The sequence below is a fragment of the Pelophylax lessonae genome, assembly GCF_965119305.1.
Source record: "Pelophylax lessonae genome assembly, chromosome: 7".
Taxonomy (NCBI): domain Eukaryota; kingdom Metazoa; phylum Chordata; class Amphibia; order Anura; family Ranidae; genus Pelophylax; species Pelophylax lessonae.
This window is the reverse complement of record NC_138774.1, coordinates 195541541-195565293: the sequence shown is the minus strand read 5'-3', so window position 1 is coordinate 195565293 and position 23753 is coordinate 195541541. Positions and strand designations below refer to the sequence as shown.

The window sequence follows — 23753 nt, the reverse complement described above, 5'->3', positions numbered from 1 at the left end:
AAAGAACCCTTTGACTTTCTTATTACATTTCACAGATGAAAATGCTGATGCATACCGAAGCAGTGTATAATCTGTTTGTATGGCACAGTTGTATGAACATTCACAGCAGTAATATCGTCCTGACACTGATGGGTGCTATGCTGAGATTTGCTTGCAGGCACATACAGGCTTGTATAGTAATGGCTGCAATGTCTGTTACTTGCTATTTCTAGCGTATAACATCTCACTATGTATCCAGAGCTAGCAAGGATCCTATGAAAGACATTACACTAATCTTTCTAATGATCTTTTGACTGTTCTGCCTCTCCAATCTAAGCATCGAAAGTGTGATCTCAGTAACTTACAGTTGTGATGAGATAGCGATAAGTCACAATCTTAGCTGAATTAACAGACAGTGACTTGATCCAGTCGAAACCTTGAAGATCTTGTGAAGTTTAATCCATAAACTGTGAGGATCTTACAACAATGAACATCGGATAGGTCAAAAGATCATAATGTCATCCACTCCATGAGACAGGAGGCTGAAATGCATTACTGGAAGAAATTAACAAAGGGGTGGAACTATCTATACAGGATAAACTGAGCTAAGGGGAGGGGAGAAACCAGGGGCAGGAGAATACATAAAACATTTAAAGGCATATCACAAAGCATGTGAAACATGACACTTGGACATTTAAAGTTAGTTTGTACATAATATATTAAATTTAGAGTGCAGCTCTTATTGTGTCAGTATCAAACAATTAAGAAAAATGAAACTTCCGCGCTATGGACTAAATGGATAGATAGGTGAATAAATGTATATAAATACATTTTAGATAGATAAAAAATATGTATAAATATATCTAAAAATAGGCTGCAGCCTCCCTGGATGATAGTCCGGAGACTATACACTGGATAAAAGAGAAATAGGGGTGATGGCGCTGCCTATATAAATTTAGATATAATAAAGATATAATAAACTGTGAATTAAAGTGCCTTATGCTAAAAACAATAATGTGTATACTCATACAGTAATATATTCCATAAAACATCAATTGGGTGCAAGTGCAAGGTATAAAGGTGCCTTCAAGAAAATTGGGAAGTGACTGGTGCAATAAATATATAAACAATAAATAATAACTAATATTGATAATATTTAACATGCAATATTAATGTGCTAAAAAATATGGTGCTATATGATGTGAACTGTTCCACTCATACCACGTGTTGATATGGGGAGTTTATAAAAAGTGCCAACAGAGCCAAATAGAAAAAAGTTTTTTAAAACGGCGTGTCAAGTCATTTCCGGTAAACCCGCATGGGAACGAGGCTTGGATCGCAAGCGCTCGGTCAATACAGTCACGCTCGTTTTTTTCCTGTTTAATGTGAGTACCTTTGCATTGTTTTGCTCAATAAAGTACATTACGGAATTACGCTATGTCCACTATTCATTTTCTGGTATAAAAACATCGGGAGTGGAGCTGAGTGGATCCCTCGGAACACACCTAGGCAGGAAGGCACACAGGGGACTACCCCAGGGTATATCCATACCAGGACCAGCCTGATTCTCGGCACACGCCCTCCATTCAGGGATAGGAGGATATCGCTAGGTTGCCAGACCCATTAAAGCACCCGCTCTATACCCCTGTGTGGGGTGGGTGTCTCTGGTAAGTGTGCAATTTTACCAAAGGAATCCCAGCACCTTACCACCCACCACGGGGTCACCTTTCACCTGAGTGTTGGTTTTTCCGAGTGTTGTCACCTTCATTGTTTTTGAAGTCACTGTATATGACATAGACTTTTTTACTGGATCTCTCCTTACTGGACTTTGCAAGCTGTATTTTTAAAAAACTTTTTTCTATTTGGCTCTGTTGGCACTTTTTATAAACTCCCCATATCAACACGTGGTATGAGTGGAACAGTTCACATCATATAGCACCATATTTTTTAGCACATTAATATTGCATGTTAAATATTATCAATATTAGTTATTATTTATTGTTTATATATTTATTGCACCAGTCACTTTCCAATTTTCTTGAAGGCACCATTATACCTTGCACTTGCACCCAATTGATGTTTTATGGAATATATTACTGTATGAGTATACACATTATTGTTTTTAGCATAAGGCACTTTAATTCACAGTTTATTATATCTTTATTATATCTAAATTTATATAGGCAGCGCCATCACCCCTATTTCTCTTTTATCCAGTATCAAACAATTACTGTTGGTAGGGCCATTTTTTAAGAAATTGTCAAAATGAAAAAAAAATTAAGCAAACTAATGTCTAAGGAGACAGAAGATGAACTACATTCCAATCAAATATTTGTATTGTTTAAATCCACCCACCCCTGCAGCATTTGGTGTTATAAAGTTAAGTCATTTAACCACCATTCTAATTTTGTTTGTATGTGAGAGGTAATATGATCAGTGTTTGCTACTTCTGCTTAAACCACAGTAATTAGTGCAGAGGGTACGCTGTTCTAAATTAGTTACCCTCCTGCCAACGTGTAGGAAACATTTAAAGCTGAACTCCAGGCAAACCACTAAATGCGCAGTTAAAATAAATTTATGTCATCCGGTTTTAGATGCCAAAAATGTTTTATTCTGTTTAGCCAGTTTTGTATTCTAGACATGTTTGCTATTTTTTGTAACCAGGTCTTTGACTTCTCAGCTATGCAAAGAAGCCTGGTCCTGGACCATCCCCTGCCTGCGACTGATTTGACAATGAAGGAGCAGCAGCACACTGTAGAGGTCATTCCTTTGCTTTCCCTTCCTGCAAGCATGTTCAGATTGGCTTGACTCATGCTGACCGTTCTGTTTGAATGCTCAAGGACAGGAAGTTAATAGAAAGACAGTGTCTAGTAAAAGTGGTAATTGTATTTAAAAAAGATTTAACCAGAAATATAGAACCCTAATTTCAAAAAAGTTGGGACGCTGTGTAAAATCTACTTAAAAACAGAATGCAATGATTTGCAAATCTCATCAAAACCAATATTTATGCACAATAGACAACATATAAAATGCTTAAAATGAGAAAAGGTATAATTTTAAGATTAAAAAAAGGGTAATTTTGAAATTGATGGCACCAACATTTCTCAGAAAAGTTGGGACATGGCAACAAAAAGCTGGCAAAGTGGTACTAACAAGAAAGAGCTGGAGGAACATTTAATGCAATTAATTAGGTTAAAGAGGTTGTAAACCCATATATATATATTTTTTTTTTTTGTAACCTGAAAGAGAAACCCATAATGAGCTAGTATGCATCGCATACTAGCTCAGTATGAAATGCTTACCTTAGAACGAGCCCCCGCCGCGCCGCCCGCTCACCTGTATGACGGGCGACATGTCCAGTCGCCCGTCTCCTGGGCTGCACGTGCACGGGAGCCGACGGTCACAGCACGGGACTCTGAAGAAAAGGCACCAGCGGCCGTTCCGTCAGAGCGCATGCGCCAGTGACGTCACTGGCTGCATGTAAGGTAAATATCTCGTAAACGGTACATGTTTAGGAGATATTTACAGTACCTATAGGTAAGCCTTATCATAGGCTTACCTATAGGTAAAAGTGTCAGAGGGTTTACTTCCTCTTTAATTGGCTCAGAAGATGGGCAAAGGTTCATAATTCTGTGAAAATCTGGGTCTAAAAATTGTCAAACAATTTCAGAATAGTATTCCTCAATGCAAAATTGCAAAGACTTTAAATATATCTACAGTACATAATATCAAACGATTCAGAGAATCTGGAGAAATCTTTGCGCAAGAGACACGGCTGAAATGCAAGAGTGGATGCCTGTGATCTTCGGGCCCTCAGGCGGCACTACATTAAAATAGACAAAATTCTGTGATGGACATCACTGCATAGGCTCAGGAATACTTCCAAAAACCACTGCCTGAACACAGTTTGCAGTGCCATTCAAAAATGCAGGGTAAAGCTCTATCATGCAAAGAAGAATCCATGTCTGAACATTATCCAGAAAAGCCACCATCTTCTCTGAGCCAAAGCTCAATAAAATTGGTTTGTTGCAAAAGGAATACTGTACTGTAGTCAAACCAATTGAAATTGTACATTCTTTTTGACAACCGTGGGCGACGCATCCTCCGGTGGAGAAGAGGGACCTTCTGCCTTGTTATTTGTGGTCAGTTCAAAAGCCTGCATCTCGTACGTATGGACTAGGCAGATTTTACATCTGAAAAGGAAACATCAATGCTGAAAGATATTTCTAGGTTTTAGAACAGCACTTGCTCCCATCCAAAGTTTTTTTTCAAGGAAGGCCTTGCATATTTCAGCAGGACAATCATAAACCGCATACTGCATCTATGACATCAGCATGGCTTCATAGTATAAGAGCCCGGGTGCTTAACTGGCCTGGCTGCAGTCCAGACCTTTCCCAAATTGAAAATATTTGCCGCATCTTGAAATTAAATATACGACAAAGAAGACCCAGGAATGTTGAGCAGTTAGAATCCTATATTAGGCAAGAATGGGACAACATTCTTCTCCCAAAACTCCGGCAACTGGTCTCCGTTCCCAGTTGTTTACAGAGCGTTGTTAAAAGAAGAGGGGATGCTATACTGTGGTAAACATGGCCCTGTACCAACTCACTTTTTGAGATGTGTTGCTGCCATCAATTTCAAAATTACCTTTTTTTTTTCTTAAAATCTTACATTTTCTCAGTCTATTGTGAATAAAATATGAGTTTATGATATTTGCAAATCATTGCTTTTTTTTATCCAAACACTTTTATTGGCATTAAAGGTCAGGACAAAAAAAACCTCATACATAACCTCATACATCACCTTGTACAGGATATGCAATCATACATGGATACAAAGGAATAGAGAGAATCATATCTAATAAGAAAGTAACTTTAAATTTGTTACTAAAACTCTGGGGAAGTTATCTGGATTAGAGGGTAAAATTGACAGATAATCTGTGCTTGAATTTAAAATATGCAGGACATAAATGACCGAAACAGTAAATAACTAAACAGTTTCCATAAGGTAGGAACATGAAAACCAAAATACCGTGGAAGAAAATGTTGTCAACGATTACAGCGGCAGCAGCCTAGCCATTACTAGTTGCGGGGGGGGGGGGGGTTTGCAACCCCGGTGAGTCTAGTCACCCCTGCCAAACCAGCTATAACTTCCATATTGCATTACAGCGGCAGTGGGCAAGTTGCTTTCTTAGTGATAAGGAATTAACCTATTCTATCCATTGTTTAACCGTCGGGATGGTGGGGGCCACCCAGCATCTTGCTATCAACCTTCTAGCTAAATCTAGAAGACTTAAAATCATTGGGTAAACTCCTTCTTGGTACAATTCAGGATCGAGAGCACCCAATAAGCACTAATGGATCAGTGGTTATAGGAACTTGAACGCATTCTGTTTTAATGTAAGATTTACACAGAGTCCCAGCTATTTTGGAATTGGGGTTGTATCTAAAAAGAATGCAATAAGTATAACCATGTGATGACTGCAGTCTGATAAATGTTCTCAGGGATAGTTCCCTATGTTACTTTAAAGTGTACAATCTTATTTTCTTAGTACAAAATTCACAGCAGCAGATCTCAGACTATCAATCTGGAACCAACCAGCGTACTTCTCAATCATGATGTGAATGTGCAATGTATATGTAAAGCGCTGCGTAAATTGACAGCGCTATATAAGAACCTGAAATCTTAATAATAATAATGTGATAACTGACATCCAACCAAGGTGACCACTAGCAGACTGGGGATTTGTTTACAAACAAACCTCTCCAGCCTACAGAGGGCATTGTGAATTTTTTTCAGCGAATGGAGTACAACAATAAAGATAATTACAGTTAAAAAATCTGTTCTCCTTTTGCGTTTGATGTACTAACACTGTGTCATCTTACTACTATGTTTTCTCAGTGCGTTTTATGTTCTTTGTACTGAGGTTTTCTAAGCTAGTCCGCCTGTACACATTTCTGTATTCTTAAAACAATAAACACATTGAAACAGAAAGCACCCCTGTGTGTTAATTTTTTGTCTCAACCATCTAACTAACACTTTAGCTTGACAGCTTGGTCTGTAAAAATAAGTTGGAGAATAACAAACTTACTGGCAGGTGAAAATACAGGAAATAACCCTAAAAACAAAAGCAAATGCAGCCAGCATACAGTTCAGTGATTCGGTTTCAACACAGAAACTAGTCTACTAGTATATTCAGAATAAAGTGCCAGCCTTCATGCTTTTTTCAGGAAAGGTCATCATGTCAGTGCCCCAGTTTCTCCATAGAGACAATATTCCTTTATTAGCCTATTAAATCCTCCAAACAACAGTGAAAGCTTTCTAAATTATCTGCTGTAAAAACAGGCTCTCTGTTTGTATACTGCACTCCTAGTAACAGATTAATTACTGGTTTTGTTTGACGGAGTATTAGGCAAGACTCGTTCATGTAATTACAAGTCTGTCTATATCTCCCACAATTCTAATTCCAACTGACTTTGCACATGCTCCGCGTAATTCAGCTAGCATGTTAATGACAGTATTAGAGACACATGTGTTTTGGGTTAAATGGTCTTAGACTGTGCAGCCAAAAGGCCATGCTTCAGACGAGTATCCCTTCTCCATTGTATACTATGTATGTTATGTCTAAAGGTACTTAATCCCTAAAAATTACGAGATGTCTTGTGCAGCGGCATTGCTTGCTCTTGTTCCATGCCCCTGGAAAATAAAAACTGGCAACCTATATTTCATTTGACATCAATGGAAAAAAATCCAATTTCGTCATTGGGCAAGATTGGTCTGCAATTTAGGAAGGATGTGGGGAAAACGACAGAAAGGACAAATTGCGCCTCATGCCTCCTGATTGAATTTGCGTTGGCAAAAGCATTAGACAGATGTTTGGGAATGTTTAATTCATGGTTCAACAGCTTGGACGCCTCTGCTAAGCTATGTACGTGTATTAAACTATAGGCTAAAAGCTATATTCTCTGGAATTGGAAGGTTTGGAAAGTCATCCAGGCCAAGATTTACAGGGTGCACAGAGTGGGTGATCAGTGCAGTGGGAGGGCAAATACAGGAACTGATCCACTGTGTGTCTTTCCCTGCAACAGCTGAAAGCCAATTTCTCCTCCTCTCCCTCTCGCCGGCTTTCCACAACATTCACCTTCTCCTGTGTAGGCAAAAATCCTTGCACTGGTCCTGTTTGCTTTAATACTATGTTGACACTCTTCTGTTCTTGGACTTCATGAATGCGTGGAGGTCATTGGATCCAGCAAATGATGGCCATTTACTGATTGCAGAAACACTTAGGGCTCTTTCACACATTATGTCTGTCAAACGGACTCCGTTTTTCTCAGCGGGGGATCGAGCCGCCGATCCCCCGCTGAGCAGAAGGATGACAGCTGTGTCTCCGCGCTGTGTGCGGAGACACAGCTGTCAGTTCCCCATGCATCTCTATGGGGGAAAACGGATGGGAACGGACCGTCGGTCCATTCTCATCCGATCCGCTGGACGGATGGAAAATAGGGTTTCCATCTGTCCAGATTTGACGGATCGGATCGGGTGTCAGCGGACATGTCTCCGCTGCCATCCGATGCCCCATAGGAATGCATGGGGGGACCGTTCAGATCCGCCAAAAAAACGGACAGGCGGATCTGAACGGTCCGCCTGTGTGAAAGGAGCCTTATTGTCTATAAAATAGATTGGTATTTACTAGTTTTTTCTTCGTCAATCCAGCATTAGGTGGTTAATCCCTGTTAAAAGGCCACATGGCTGAGAATAAGTGATGTTGAGCTAGAATTCCCAGCCCCGTGGGATACAATTGTATCAGCTACTGTTTTATTCCATCTAGATTTTTAAAAACATTCTCAGAGAGCCTCGAAATGTTAGGCCAGTTGCAGAAGACATTATGGGGGAATTTTTTCAAGAAAGGCCTCAACAGAGTCTGTAACATAGCTAGCCTAATTTTTGTTGTCTCTTGTTGGTTAAAAGATTTACATTGGTTTGACATTCATGCAACAGTTATTTTTGCATAAAACAGAGGCACCTGTTACAAGCCATGTGTTCGCGTCATGTTTTATGCTGCCAGGGCGCTACAGCAGTGGCGGAAATCTGTCCTGTACATAATGATTACTCCTTTCTGTGCAATAGAACCAATAACTTGCCCATGTTGTAGTCTTTCTTTCATCCTCCTGCTCTTAGTTTTTGGACACGTCTTTTTAGAACACATGGAATATTTTTCTCTAGAAATATTTCTTTGTCTTCTACTACTCTGTATAGTGTACTGTAATCTCTCTGGGCACAGCTGAGAATGACAAATTCCAAGCGATGTTCAAGGGTTATAAGTGGTTTATGGTGCTATAATCTACTCCTCTCTCCTGTTCCTAAAGACATTTCAAGGAGTTGAGTTACTTGAAGAATTCATGTACTTGCTATTACCATAGCACATATAAAACAACAAAGAACCCCTTAAAGGGTGTAAATAAATTATAAGGTGACCTGAGTGATTTTGTTTTTTCTGTTTAATCACAATTGCAGTTTTTGCTGGCTAGCAACACTGATTTGTTTTCACTATTTGCTTTGAATTGCGCTTCGGTAGTCATGGAAATATTCAATGATAATTTTTAATGAATTGTTTGACACAGTAATTGTTCACGCATTTCAAATCTTTTCTTTCAGATTATCTTTAAGAATTGAGCCAGGAAACAGCTCACCTCGTCTAGTCTCCTCAAAGGAAGATATTGCAGGTATGCAGTGAATTGACAATATCTTTTTTTTTAAGTAACTGGTAAATTTTAGCATATACAACACTTTGGGGTCTATTTATAAATATTCTGGCTAGATTCACACAACTGTTAAGCTGGATACACACTATACAATTTTCTTAAGATTTTTTCCTTTAGATTTACCAAAACCATATAATATGAGGTCAAACCTAAACACTTTCAAATTGTATGCAATCAGGCAGGCCCTTGCACTACATAGTTGAAGGTAAATCTAAAGGAAATCTACCAACAAAAGTTGTATAGTGTGTATTCAGCTTTACAGAGGATTCACACATATTTCCTTTTGAATCCAGTTAGAAAAAATTGTTAATCTTGGGTGAAAGTTGTGTGAATGTTATGTGAAATAAATGTATAAACCGACCCCTTAGAGGGTTTGTGACCAGATAACCATCTGGATGGGGAAAAAAATTGTGTTTGAAACAAGAAATCAACAGCTCTTCAACAAAGGCAATGTATAGTTCTGAAACAAAAACATTCTAAATGAATTAACAGCCTGGGGCCTTCATGTTATATAATCCGACATATGTACGTATTCTGCTGGCTTGACGTGAGTGACACAACAGAAGAATGCAGACTTTGTTCACAAATATTAAACTTTCCATATGTACGGGTTATTTTTTGTGTCCCAGCTGCTGAAACCAAATAAAAGCATTTTTATGGTACGGGCAAAGAGAAGCCGATCTTTTTTACAGATTTGCTGCACATGTGTAGTCACTTTTTTTCGGCAAAACAAAGGAACTTTAGATGGTTTCGGAAAAAAAGAGTTGGTATTTGGTGGAAACTTTGTGCTGTGTTTATCCCAAATAAAGCTTTCCGGGAGTGGGGGTGTGAGGAGTTTGTTTACTGTGAATGTGACATGGTTTGAAATTCAAGGATGCGTGTCACACTGACATTTTTTTTGGCATTTTGTTAATAAGGAAAAAAAAAAACATTTAAAGTGTTACATCACTTTTTCAGAAATAAATGAAACCAAGAACTCACACTATACATCCTAGCTACCCCCTGGTCCTTGCTGTACTTATACATGGGGATGTTGATCTGTCAGTAGCCAGTTCCAGGGATGTGGAATCTCTGCTCTTCTCCCTCACCTCTGTTCAGCTCTTCCAGGATCAATCAGAGCGATTCTGACTTGTCAGCGCCAGCAAAAATCTATCACTCTGGTCCATCCTGGAAGCATGGCACAGAAAGGAGGGAGAAGAGCAGAGATTTCAAATCCCCAGATCGCTGGACCGGTTGTATGGGCACTGACAACTCTACATCCCCAGAGGTACAGCATGTAAGTACAGCGGAGACTGGGAGGGGGTGGGGAGGATGTAAAGTATGCATCTTTAAATTTTTTTCTAAAAAGGTGAACTAGCCCTTTAAGTTATAGCAAGGCTCAGAATTACCTCATTGACCGTAAACATTACAATTGCTTGTTTCATTTTTTCTTTCTTTTTTGGCTTTTTTCTATTTTCCCATTATGTTCATTTCAGTGCTTTTAGTAACCATTGTACTCTATGCTTTTCCTTTCTTTCATCTTTTCTCCTTTTTATTTTGTTGCTTACCTTTTTATTTCCTTTTTTTACTTTATTTTTTTTCTCTCCCCCCCTCCCCTCTACTACCTTTACTTAATTTCTTCTCTAACCAGTTTTTGTAATTCCTTTCCTTCTGTCTTTCTGTTTATTTTCTTTCTAACTATGTCATCTTTCTTTCTTTTCCTCTTTTATTACCTTTCTTTCCATCATTTTTTGGTTTGCCTTCCTCCCACCCCTCCCCCTTTCCTTTCTAAAGCAAGCCATACACAATTAGAATTTCGAACAATGCCAATTTCGAACGGTCCGTCGATCGATAAACGAAAGCGGCGCTCGCGTACAGCATGCGAGTGTACTATCAATGAGATTTCGAAAAGCGTACTTCCAAACACTATTTTTTATGCCAGTACGGGAAGTGATGCAATGTTGTTTTGACCTTTTAACCACACCTCTACTGTGACACCAGCTGTATTCACAACACTTGCTCTTTCTTATGTAGTACATGATTTAGGAAAGGTCCATTCAACATGCACAGACATTTGTGTTTATTCCACTTTACTTGCAGACATGTCTGCACCTCCTGTATGAAGCAGACTTGCTGTGAATGAGGTCTAAAACACTGCAGCAGGTCATTATTGGCTGCTTTCTTCATATTTTTTCCTGCCATTGGTTAAAAGGTGTGAAAGGTCCATTATACGTGCACATACATTTGTGTTTATTCCATTGTTCTTGTAGACATGTTGGAACCTCCGCAGACTTTGTTGTAGCCTATAGTATTTCCTGCATTATTATCATTATATGTTGTAGATGAACAATCGTTTGTGTGTTGTTTATTTTGTTATCTTTTCCTTCCGGTTCGAACTTATCAGGAATCATGCATAGTTGTGTTTTGTTGGGTCAAATCATACAACTCCCCCATTAATAATATGAAATTTGAGATTTTCGCAAAAAAGCCCAACATGTTGGATCAGTCAATTTCAGCTGTCGTACGAAAATCGCGTGTCGCACATACCACACTAGCGGTATGAAAAACAAATGATTTTACTCTCAATTTGTATTTTCTTTTGAAATTTGCATCGTGTATGGCCTGCCTTGGTCTCCATTTTGCTTTTTATTTGTTTACCTTTTCTATTCCTTCACTGGTTCTTTTTACTACCCCTCCCCACCACCACAACCATCACCATTTTTCTATTAGGTTCCATTCACACTTGTACGACTCCAAAGTTGCCCCGACTTTAGAGTGCAACTTTGACACAACCTTGGATGGGTGCAACTTGGATACGACTTTGGCTTTGACCAGTGATAATGGACAACGGCTGCATTGTATAACATTGCGGTATGACTTTCATACAAATTTTGAGGGTTACCACTGAAGCTTTTGTCCCTCAAGTTGCATGAAAGTCAGATCAAAGTAGTGCATACACTACTTTGAAGTCGCTGCAACTCTCACATAATACGAATGGTTATCATTTGAAAACATGTGGAACAACTTGTAATGCGACTTTGATGTCCAAAGTTGCATAAGTCGCACAAGTGTGAATGGAGCCTTAGTTGTGAAAAATACATCAATTCCTGTGATATGATGAGATGACATAGGAACTTAACAACCCTGGTGACCATCTCTGTGGATCAGGAATAGAAAGCAATTTAGCAAAGGAAGGGTTAGACCATAAAGGGTATTTGGTTGATCACGGAGCTGTGGGGATATGTACTGGTATTCTAAGAAATTTGGAAAGGGAATGTAGCATTGTCCCTGTAGGGCTAGTTGTGTGATGACTTCTAGGGCCTCCTCTGATTTCCTGCAGACAGTCACTTAGGGCCAGTTCACATTAGTGAGATCACAGAGATCGCATGTAATTCGGAGCGCACTGCTCCTAAATTACATGTGATCTCTGTGCGGTGCAAATTTCAGCCATACATTTTGTATGGCTGAATTCGCACCACAATCGCACTAAACACGCATATGACCCTTTTTTTTTATCCGCAGCAGAATCAGATCGCATGGGGGTTTACACTAGTGCGATCCGATTCTGGGCGAACTTGCAGATCGCACTGCGATATGCGATCTCAACTGGGGGGTGTCATTAACTTTTAATTGACACCCCCTGCATATTGCATATGGCAGTGTGAACTGCCAGGGGTGCGGATGCGATGCAGGAACATGGCACGCTGCATATTTGCAGCGTTCCCGCATCGCAGAAGTGTGAATCGGAATTTAGGGACAGTTCATTCATCCTTCCTTACTCCCAGTTGCTCGATACTCAGTAAACAGTCCAGGGTTTTGGTTTAATATTTATTGTGGGAATTCAATGGGAGAAGGGAATAGTGGGATATTCCAACTTAACTATTTAGAGTTAATAAGGACAACTCTCACTAGGCCTCACTAGGTAATTTGTGGAAGCAGACACACTGCTTTAACCATACTGCCACTTGTATGGAAGAATTAAGTCTTCTTGCTCTCTCTAGCAGCAGACTTGTTGCAACTACTTTATCTTCAGGACACTAGCATCCCCTTGACTGACACTTGTCCACTGACACTTCCACAGAAGGGGTGGCCCTCTCAGAACAGGCCCCATGACATAGATCTGTGTAGGTAGAATCAAATTCTCTCCAGTATCTCTCTTCCAGTCAGCGCTGCAGGACATTTGGGTTCAGCTCCTCTTTGACTCCCCGGCCTTCAGTCGACCACTTGAGGTCGCATGGCAGCTTCTACAAAGGAGGAGCAGCCGCCACCTCCCTCCAGAACTCTGCTCTCCAGCTGAAAGACCCCGAGCACATGTGCCCTTGGCGTTTATACAGTATCCCAGCATGCACCAATGCACTTTCCTCTGCCAGGGCTGTACTAAATGCCTCTGCACTCAACAAGCTAAGCTGCACCTGAGCACAATAAATATACCTCACTAGCAGATCCCGCTCTCTGGTTGGCAGAGAGCAATATAAATTTACCTGGCAATCTTTCTGGTAAGCAGAAAGACCCACAAACTATACTCTTGTCTAGTACCTACCTAGGAGGGTGCTACAGGAGGTTTGCAGCGTCAGTAGTAGTAGATTAGCCGGGGATGGATGAAGCCAGTCATGAAAAGGAACAAGCTGAGATGCTAAATATAAGATATAAAAGTTGAGAAAGGCTAAACCTGTTAAGGCCCGTACACACGTACCGATCGTCGGCATACAAACGTCGGTGGACGAAGGATCTGCCGATTGTACGCGTGTTAGTATGGTGCCTCCGACAGATGTCTGCGCACAATCCGCGGACAAAAGTCTTTCTTGCAAACATGAAAATATTTGTATGCCGACACCAGAACGGACGATTGTTCGCCTGTCAGTACGCAATTCTGCCGACACACAGCTACAAATCCCAACACGCATGATCAAACCAAATGAGTTCCCGGAAGAATTTTCTCTAGTAAACTCAACATTTTATTCAGAAAGAACTTTCGGCTCGCGGAAGTCCAAGAAATAGGTGAAATGCGGAGCACATGCTCATCTTGATAAATGTGAGAAGAAGGAAGATGCTGCTCATAATGCCATACTTTTCTAATAAAAAGGCATGTGTTCTGTTATGATGAAGATAATGTTTGTCTATTCTATCTGTTCTATCAAATTTTAGAATTAAATAATTTGAACTCTTCACCATTATTTTTGTATTTTCACACCAAAGATCTAACTATTGATATGACCCTTTATTCTTTTATGAATTAATGTCTAAAACATATTTTTCAGGTTATGCACAATATTAAACATGTTAACAAATTCAGATAGGCCATTTTTTATTTTCAATTTTCTTTATTTTTTGGATCTCAGCAAAAAAAAAAAAAAGCAAACATCAATACTTTCCGTATAATAAACTAAACATAAAAAAGGTCCATTTGGACAAAATTAAACTAGAAACTGGCAAACAGGGGTAAAGTAAATAATAGGGGGTTACAAAAATTAAAGTTGGTGATAGCTATAATCAGGTTGCCATGAGGGCAGGTTTGGATCCTGCTGGCCATATTGCCACTGGCCATGTGGCATTTGGCGAGGTGGTGGGTGTTGTGGAGGTGGAGGTGGAGGTGGAGGTGGAGGGCACGGGTGCTCCTGGCATGCATGGCTGTGCTCATTAAGTATGCCGTTTTCAGCGTTTTGCAGCACATCCAGAATAATTTTTCTGGCATACTGACACTGCCTGAGGTCCACCTTATCCAGGATTTTGGCAGTCATATTCCCGAAGGACTCATTTGCCTCCGGTTTCCTACGGAGGGCTATGGTGGCCTCCTGTATGAATTCATCTGTGATGTCGTCTATGTGTTTCCTCTTTTGCCTCCGTTTGGCAGGAGGAGGTGGTGGTGGAAAGAGTTCCGCAGGCTCCTCAGGCTCCACAGGCTCCCCAGGCTCCTGGCTGCAACCTGGCTCCTCCTCAGTGACACTTCCCTGTTGATGAAATGAACAATTGATTAGAATGTTATAGTGTATATAAAAAGTCATGTTTGTTATATTATTGTGAACAAATAGCAGACTTTACATACAGTGGCATATCTAGGGTCTCCAGTGCCCTTGTTGAGGAGCTGTATTTGGCAACAACCCCCCCCCCCCCCAAGATCAATGGAAAACTGTAACCCACCCCCCCAAAAAAAAATTAAAGGGCATTAAAAGTTTCTAATTTGCCCCTTGTTTGCCCAGTGTAGAGCTCTCTAGTGGGCAATCATTGTCTCAGGTGTGAAAAAGAAAGAGAGGGTTGAGAGATAGAGAGAGGGAGAGAAAGAGGGGGTGTGAGAGAGAGAGGAGGGGGTTGCAGAGAGAGAGGGGCCTGAACTTGCAGAGGGCTTGATGTAGGGCATTGAGGGTGAAGCAGTGCAGGGAAACATGAATAAGGAAGCCACCTGCCTTGCTGACCCAGAGTGAGAGACCAGAGACATGGAAGCAAGGATGGATGTATCATTTGCAGGAGCTGTTAGTTTTGTATTAAAAAAGGTTGAGCCAGAGGAATGCTGAGGCTACAGCAGTGTTTCTAAGGATCAGAGGTGTGCTGGGGATGCAGCAGTGTTTGTAAGACCGGAGGGGTGCTGGGGATGCAGTGAGAGGCAGTCTCAGTCTCCTGGTCTTTTGGCTCAGCTGCTCTCAATGTTTTACACCTGCATGAAGCAGCTCTCAATGTTTTACACCTGCATGAATCCGCCTGCAAACTGGGGGTTCTGGGGTGTGCAGGCTGAGTGGATTGTTAAAATAAACAATAAAACAATGCCAATGTTTTTGTGACCCACCCCCCTTGGCCTGCGCCCCTGGCGGTTGCCTGTCATGCCAACCCCTTGCTATGCCCGTTTACCTAAAGGGTCAATTATGGTTTAGCTTATAATTTTGTTACATGATTACATTTTAGCAGACAATATATTGTGAAATGCCATACCTGAGTAAAACTCTCCTCCAGGAAATCCTCATCCTGGCTTGGATCTACCGACACTGAGCCCTCTGCCGATGTAGAAGGCAGTGTAGAAATTGACGGCCTGGATTCCAAGGTGTCTGCCAGGAACCGCATGTTATCATAGTACCACAGCCGTGGTACATGTACATTCCGTGCCCCTGCTCCAGACTGGGTGGACTCCTCTATTTTTTTTAACTCCCGCCTGTAGGCAGTACGAATACTGTTTATTTTTTTGCGTATATACTCAAAATTTGCCCCAGGATAGACGGGCTTGTAGAAGGCCACCAAATGTTCCATGGCCTGTTTTCGGAGTTTTCGATTTTTATAATCCGCGGACTTCACTTGCCACAAACACGGCAGTTGCCTGAACTCATCAATAAAACTTATTAAAAAGTTGTGGGTGGTGAAATTGTCCACCATATTGCAGGACAGTATATGCCTGCAAGACACAAAACAACACAAAACATATTAAAAGAGCATGTATTTTGGCACATAATAAAGATATTCCTAATAAAAGCTGTATAGGGCCCAAAACACACACTTTCTATTAAAAGAGTCGTACCTTTGTTTGTGGGGAAAAGTCGTGATTCGCCGCTCGATCGTGCTCCAACTCTCGATATGTCCGCTAGCGAATCGTCGGCCGAACGATCTGGCGTCCTTTAAATACAGCGCAGGCGTCAACTCCTCCTCCAGTGGCGGGCTTGTGCAGGGGTGTGTACGTGCCGAAGATCAGGCCTACATGCGACACTCACACCTGAGGCAGTGGAATAATAATTGTTTAATTAGGAACCATGTCTCAACAATCTGGGAGCTCAATTAGTGGGGGCCGAAGTGATTGGGCCACCCGAAAATCAAGGGCTACACCCATGTCAAAGCCAGAAATGGTGGAGATGGTCTCCATTTTAGAAAAAATGGATTACGATGGAAAGTTGGCAAATTACGAGCGGCCCAATGCCAGGAAAGATGGCATCATGGACAAGGTGGTGGCCTGTTTGGTCAGAAAATTCGGTGTCGAGCGATCGAAAGATCAGATTAGGAAACGATGGTCTGACCTCAAACACCGTGAGCAGGATCAGCTTTCCCAAATCCATCGGATTTTGAAAAAAAGTAAGTTTTATTTTTTCTTTATTTTTTTAATCATGCAATATGTTTTTTATAATTTGGTGTATGTTGTATTAACATGTCTAGATTATAATGTCTATGTAAAAAGTTAGATTACTCATTTTAGTTGTCATGTCGTGATTTGATCGATCTATTGTTGATGTTTTAGTATATGACATTAAAAGTCAGGAAGCCATAGTGAAAAATATATGTATTGTGTTGCAACGAACGTTCTTTCCTGCACGAATCTTCTCAGCAAACATTCCTATTAATCACAGATTATTATTCAAACCTTTAAATAGGAGAAAAACGTAAACTCCGTGCCAAACAGTGGGAAAGGAGGAGGAGAGGTTTGGCAGCTCCATCTGCAGTGGAGGAAGAAGAGGAGGACATGGGCACAGAAGGTGGCACAGATTCCACTAAAGGTAATTGGTTCCTATGCACTGTCAAACATTAATGTACCATATTTTTCGTAGATAACCATGTACATGTCTTCATATTTGTTACTAAAAGAGCTATCAAGCAGGGCACCATGTCCTAACAAATGTACCTCTTGTGACTTTTATGATATGGCCAATGTTTTGTATTATGTAGATGAAGACATTATGCCGGAAATAATCCTGGTGGAGCCTACAAGTGACCAGACACCAGAGCAACAAGAAGGTTGGTAGTCACAGATTTTTGTGTAGTGGGATCATAGAAATATGTGTATTTGCAATGATTGTTTAACCTTATATTCTTGTATTCCCTTACAAATTTACATTGCAGATGTTGCATCATGCCAGGATGTGGCATCCCCAGCCAGGTCAGAAGCCCGATCTCCTGGCAACGTGCCAAGCAGCATGGAAGCCAGTTCAGAAACTGTGGAGGAACCAGGACCAAGTGTCCAAGAGCCAATTGTGTGCCCACGTAGGTTTTTTCAGAATGATTTTTATCAGTGTTATTTTTAGCCTCCAATTTACAACACTAGTTCCCTATGGGAGCCTCTTTATTTGAATGGAAGTCGCACCGTAAGTCGGATCAGGATGCTCTGACTTGCGGGGCCACTTGCGTTGTGAAGATTTTTGAGGGGGAACTACACCAAAAAATTGAAGAACCCACCGTGGGTGTCCCCCCAAGTTCACAACCAGGCCTTTTGTGTGTGGTATTGAGTTTGAGGGTATGCCCACAACAAAAAGACAGCGTGGGTTACCCCCAAAACCCCTACCAGACCCTTATACAAGCATGCAGCTTGTCAGGCCAGGAAAGAGAACGAGCAAGCGGACCAAACACCCCCTGGACCACAGCAGGACACATGCCCTCAACATGGGGGGGTTTTGTTGCTTTGGGCCAGGGGGCCTCTGCACCGCACACCCAAAAGCACCTTACTCCCATGTAGAGGAGGACAAGAGCCTCATCCCCACAACCCTGTCTGGTGGTTTTGGGGGGTCATGCGGCCAGGGGGTTCCTAGGACTTTGGAAGCAACCTTTAACAAAGGGTGGCCCCCAGATCCCAGACCCCAATCACTATGTGAATGGGTATGGGGTACATAGTACCCCTACACATTAACCACATAAATGGAAGTGTATGTGAATAACGACAGGAGACGTTTATGAAATGTTCTTAAAGATCTTCATCCGGTCTTCTCCACTCTGCTCTTTGGATCTTCTCCTCTCCAGTCTTCTGCTGTCCAATCTTCTGCTCTTATGTTGTCTGCTCTTTTGCCCTAGGCTCTTCTTCTTCCTCCTGTCCTCCTCCAATGCTGTTGCCGTGCATTCTGCCCGTCTCTGGTCTCTGCATCTTAATATATATACATTACAACCATGCCCTCACAATGACGTCATCATGCGTTCACACCCCTAATGAATATATAGTAAGCTCAGGAGACCGGCAGAATCATCAGCAACAGCATTGGAAGAGGTCAGGAGGAAGATGAAGAGCCTAGGGCAAAAGAGCATAAGAACAGGGTAGGTATTAACTCGAGAGGAATTTAAAGATTACCTGCACACCAAATGTTTCTATATTATGACCTCATGTAGGTGATTCACATTGACTCCGTTGTATTTTATTTTCCAGATCATGTATTACACACTTGCACATTGGCCAAATTGACCCGTGAGGCTCTTCAATGCTGCTCAGACCTCGAGCAAATAAAAGAGACTGCAACGGCATTGCAAGGAAAGATGCGTGATTTTGTGGACATGCTTGCCAAATTTTAAAAATAATTATTATAAAATTTTTTACAGTTTGTATTGGGATGTTCCCATTTTTATATAATATTTTAGGCCAGTTTTATGACACTCAGATGTTAAAGAGTGTACCCAAGTTTGGGAAAAGCACTTTCCAACACCCTAACCCTAACCCTAACCCTAACCCTGTGAATGTTTGATACTAAAACATTTTTACATTCAACAATGTGTGTTCAATTCTTTATTAGACTTTCGTTGGGGGGTCGAGGTCTAAAGCTGTGTAAAGAAGCACTAAATGTATGATGGCTGTCCTATTCACATACTTACATGTTAATGAAAGCATTTTGGACACTGCCATATGCAAGTTGCTGGAGGTGTCAATGAAATGTTAAAGATACCCCCAGTTTTAACGCATATCACAGTGCGATCTGACATTTCACACAGGATCGGAGCACACAAGTTTGAACGACTGTGCGATCCTATCCTGATGCGGCTGAATAAATGCATCATGTGCGACTTTTGTGCGAGTGCAGTGCGAATTGAGCCATACAAACTGTATAGCTGATTTTCGCATGAACATCTGATCGCATGTAATAAAGGAGCAGTGCGCTACGATATTACATGCCATCAGATGTGCAGTGTGAATTGAGACATACACTTTGTATGGCTACATTCGCACTGAACACGCATACAAGTCGCACATGACCCTTTATTTCTGATGTATCTGGATTGGATCGCACAGTGCTTAACACTTGTGGAATACAATCCTGTGGAAAAAGTAAGTGGCGGGTCACCCTTATGCAATGCTGGAAGGCTGCAAAGTCGCAGACTTCCCGCATCGCATAAGTGTGACTCAACACTCAAGGTACTAGCAGTCCTAGGATTCAATATGGCATTGATATTGCCAGTAGCAATCAGTGTAGGGAGATCAGTGTAATCTATAGTGTATTGCTTGTTCGTTGCTCTAGTTCACTTTCCATTACCTGTATATATATAACACTTTGAGATGAACAATGATCAAGTTTCACATAACACTGACATATCCTAACATTGGTGGGCAGTGAGAAGGATGTCATAAATGAACACAACATAACAGGTGTAGGTACTTTGTTAATACCCTAATGTATTATCTGAAATATATAGTATGGGCAACTTCTGGACAATGAACACCAATATAAGGTGACATTAGATGAACCTTGGGTGTGACCTAGTTCTCAATGTGACAGGGTTTGTGTACATTTTGTGGGGTGCAGAAGGCCCTTGTATTTACACCACTGGCTAAAAAATAACACATGGCCATCATCACTTTGGATCAGCTGGTGAGAGACTACAGTCAAGAAACACACTGATGAATGTATTAACCCTTCCAAAGTCACACATATATAACACATGATTAACCCAAATAATTGTGTTTGGCATATGTGCCCAAATGATTATAATCCACAATACAGAATCATTGCAATTTTTGTTTAATGTGTTGAAAAATAATATATCTCTGACATTTATCTTGTGTGTCCAATCTTTAACAAGATTAATGTGTTTGTGACAGTGATTGCTGCCAGGACACAGCTCCTCTCCCCACGAAATAGTCCAGATATTCCTGGCGGATCTGACGGGCCCTGTGTGATGCCAATGCTGACCGTCCAACTTCCATTGACGTCATGGACTCCACTTGGTTAGAAGGTTGGGCCTCTCCACTTGTACCTGGCATAGCAGGGTCAGTATCCAGTTGCTGCAAGACATAATTTTGTGCATTCCTGCGTAGGAAGTTGTGCAAAATGCAGCAACACAAGACCACATTATCCACTTTGTACAGTGCCAGGTTTATGGACGTCAGGAATATCCGGAACCGGTTGGCCATTATCCCGAAGGCATTCTCCACAACTCTGCGAGCTCTGGACAACCGGTAGTTGTAAATCCTTTGGTCTGGGGTGAGGTTCCTCTGAGGGTAGGGCTTCATGAGATGCTCCCCAAGCGCAAAAGCCTCATCTGCGATAAACACAAAGCTCATACCCTCAACAGTTTGCTCCCTGGATGGCAGGTTCAGAGTGCCGTTCTTTAGACGACGAGCGAACTCCGTCTGATCAATAACTCCCCCATCCGAATTGCGGCCATTTTTGCCAATATCCAAAAAAATAAACTCATAGTTTGCATTAACTATGGCTAGCATGACTATACTAAAAAAACCTTTATAATTATAATAAAATGTGCCGGAATTCGGAGGGGGGACAATGCGGACGTGCTTCCCATCAATAGCACCCCCACAATTGGGAAAATTCCACTTCTCCAGAAATTGATCAGAAATCTCCAGCCATTGCTCTGCGTTTGAAGGAAACTGTGGGGAAAAAATAAAAAAAAAAAATAAAAAATTAGTGCTTGAGCACATCACATTATTAATTACACACACAGTTGTCTGTTAAATGCTTATGCAACTTGCTAAAAAAATATACAACAGGAAGGCAAAGGTTTGGATATGGGGATGTAACATCTACATACATTTATTTTCAACCTCCTATTGTTCTTATATTGTAAAGGGCCATACACACTAGAAGATTCTCTGAAGACTTTTTCGTGCAGATTTAACTTTTCTATGTAGTGCAAGGGCCTACCAGATTGCATAGGATTTGAAAGTGTTTGTTGGACCTCATATTATTTGGTTTTGGTAAATCGGAAGGATAAATTGTTCTGACAATCTTCTAGTGTGTATGGCCCATTATACTCACCAGCTAGAGCTGAGATTTACAAACTACGGCCCTCCAGCTGTTGCAGAACTACACATCCCATGAGGCCTTGTAATTCTCTCACATTCACAGACATGACTAGGCATGATGGAAATTGAAGTTCGTGAACAACTGGTGGGCCATAGTTTGAAGACCTCTGAACTTGAGCTTTGGTATATGCTGACTTTGAGATTTAGCATGTGGGTGGGGGGATGGGTAAGTAAAACTGGGCATTTATACATCAATTAGGGCTTGTGGTCAGTGAAGGTTTTAACATCATTACATAAACATACAGAATCATAGGTGGGAATGGATGGACTGATGTATTTTAGATAAATCATTAACTAGGTACTAAAACATTGGCCAAGGAATAATTGTTTGAGGGAAAGCAATAAAATGACCCAAATTCAAAATACTGTTAACAGGCAATGCGTTTAGGGACACATAGGAGAGAATGGTGGGGTGGTTAGTGGGTAATTTTACAAATGGTTAAAGATAATCTACATCTTTACTACTATGTGCATGCGGACAGAGGGTAGTTTACAAATAATGGCCTGTGTCAATTGCTGTACATCCAAAAACATCATAATTCAGGTGAAACTAGTAATACATGTAATGTAAAAAATAAAACATACCTTGATATAGTCCTTCTGCAAGACCTTGATGATGGCAGAGCAGGTCTCAGGGATGATGACTCCAAGTGCTTGGGGGGAGATGCCTGTGGTGAACTTCAGATCCTGCAGGCTTCTCCCTGTTGCAAGATACCTCAACGTCGCAATTAACCTTTGCTCAGGAGTAATTGCAAGCCGCATACAAGTATCCTGCTTCAGAATATAGGGGGACACCAGGGCAAGAAGACGGTAAAAGATGGGATCCGTCATCCTCAAATAATTCCTGAAGTCATCAGGATTATTTTCCTGGAGCTCCCTCAGCAAGGACATATGAGAAAATTGATCACGGTTAAGCAACCAATTTTTCGTCCAGGAGGTCCGCTTCTTCTTCCTATTGCTCGTACGTCGTCTCAGAGCCAAAACTCCAACACTAACGACAGCAACGGACGAATTCACGGTCGCCATAATAAATTCTCGAACGATGTCTCGGAAAATAGCGAAATGTCGTCAACCAAACAAATGCTACCGAAATCAGCGCGAGATGCCCAGAAGGGTCACGGCCAAACACTCACTTCCTCTTTTGTAGCGGCGAACGTGCGTGGAACGTACTGACGTCATTTTCTGTCGGAAGACAAATGTCCTGGGCAAGTTTGGAGCACTTTTCAACAGACAAACAACAAACACACCAGCCGCGAACATTTGTAGGACGTTCCGTCGGCCGACGATCGGTACGTGTGTACGGGGCTTTAGGCATGTGAGCATTATCAGGACATCCAGGGCACCTCTAGGAGTCCACCATTGCCAGAGCAATACAGAACAAATGCCATCAATTTGTTTAAAGGGTGACATTTATTTTACTAGGGGAATTAGCCAGTACATTGCTTTTTTCTTCTTAATTTGCATGTATGCTTTTCCTTACATTTTATTCCCGCCCCTTGCTGATCCTCTTCTTAGTAGAAATTGTAAGATTATAGAGAATGAAAAAAACCAAACTCCATAAATGTGGTCATAGACTCAGGAGTCCTAACGCTGATCAAGGCTTTGCTTCTCTTTCTCAATAGGCACAGTATATGTAGCAAAAATGTTTTCCTCTCACTTTGGTTGGAAGCTTCCTATAACATGATGTAAAGCCGCTTACGCGGCCAACTTTATATCCTCCTTGATATTATTAGTGGTACCAGCTCTCTGATTTTAATGTGTAAAATTTCTGTGGCTGACGTCAAATATTGCAGCTGCTAAATGTCAAATCTTTAAAGTCTCAAAATGTAATTGCTTGCATGAACCTACATCTAGAATTACACAGAACAAAATTATAAACGCAACACTTTTGTTTTTGCCCCATTTTTCATGAGCTAAACACAAAGATCTAAGACTTTTTTCTATGTACACAAAAGGCCTATTTCTCTCAAATATTGTTCACAAATCTGTCTAAATCTGTGTTAGTGAGCACTTCTCCTTTGCCGAGATAATCCATCCACCTCACAGGTGTGGCATAT

General features: G+C 41.1%; 1 protein-coding gene across 5 annotated transcripts in view; it reads left to right on the top strand.

Moving 5' to 3' along the window:
- RALGPS1 (Ral GEF with PH domain and SH3 binding motif 1) overlaps positions 1 to 23753 on the top strand; it is a 1028186-nt gene that overhangs the window by 849325 nt on the left and 155108 nt on the right. For all 5 annotated transcript variants that reach the window (XM_082262603.1, XM_082262602.1, XM_082262601.1 and 2 more), the window contains exon 12: positions 8635 to 8702. In XM_082262603.1, the coding sequence (XP_082118729.1) occupies positions 8635 to 8702 (68 nt within the window). The remainder of the gene's footprint in view (positions 1 to 8634; positions 8703 to 23753) is intronic.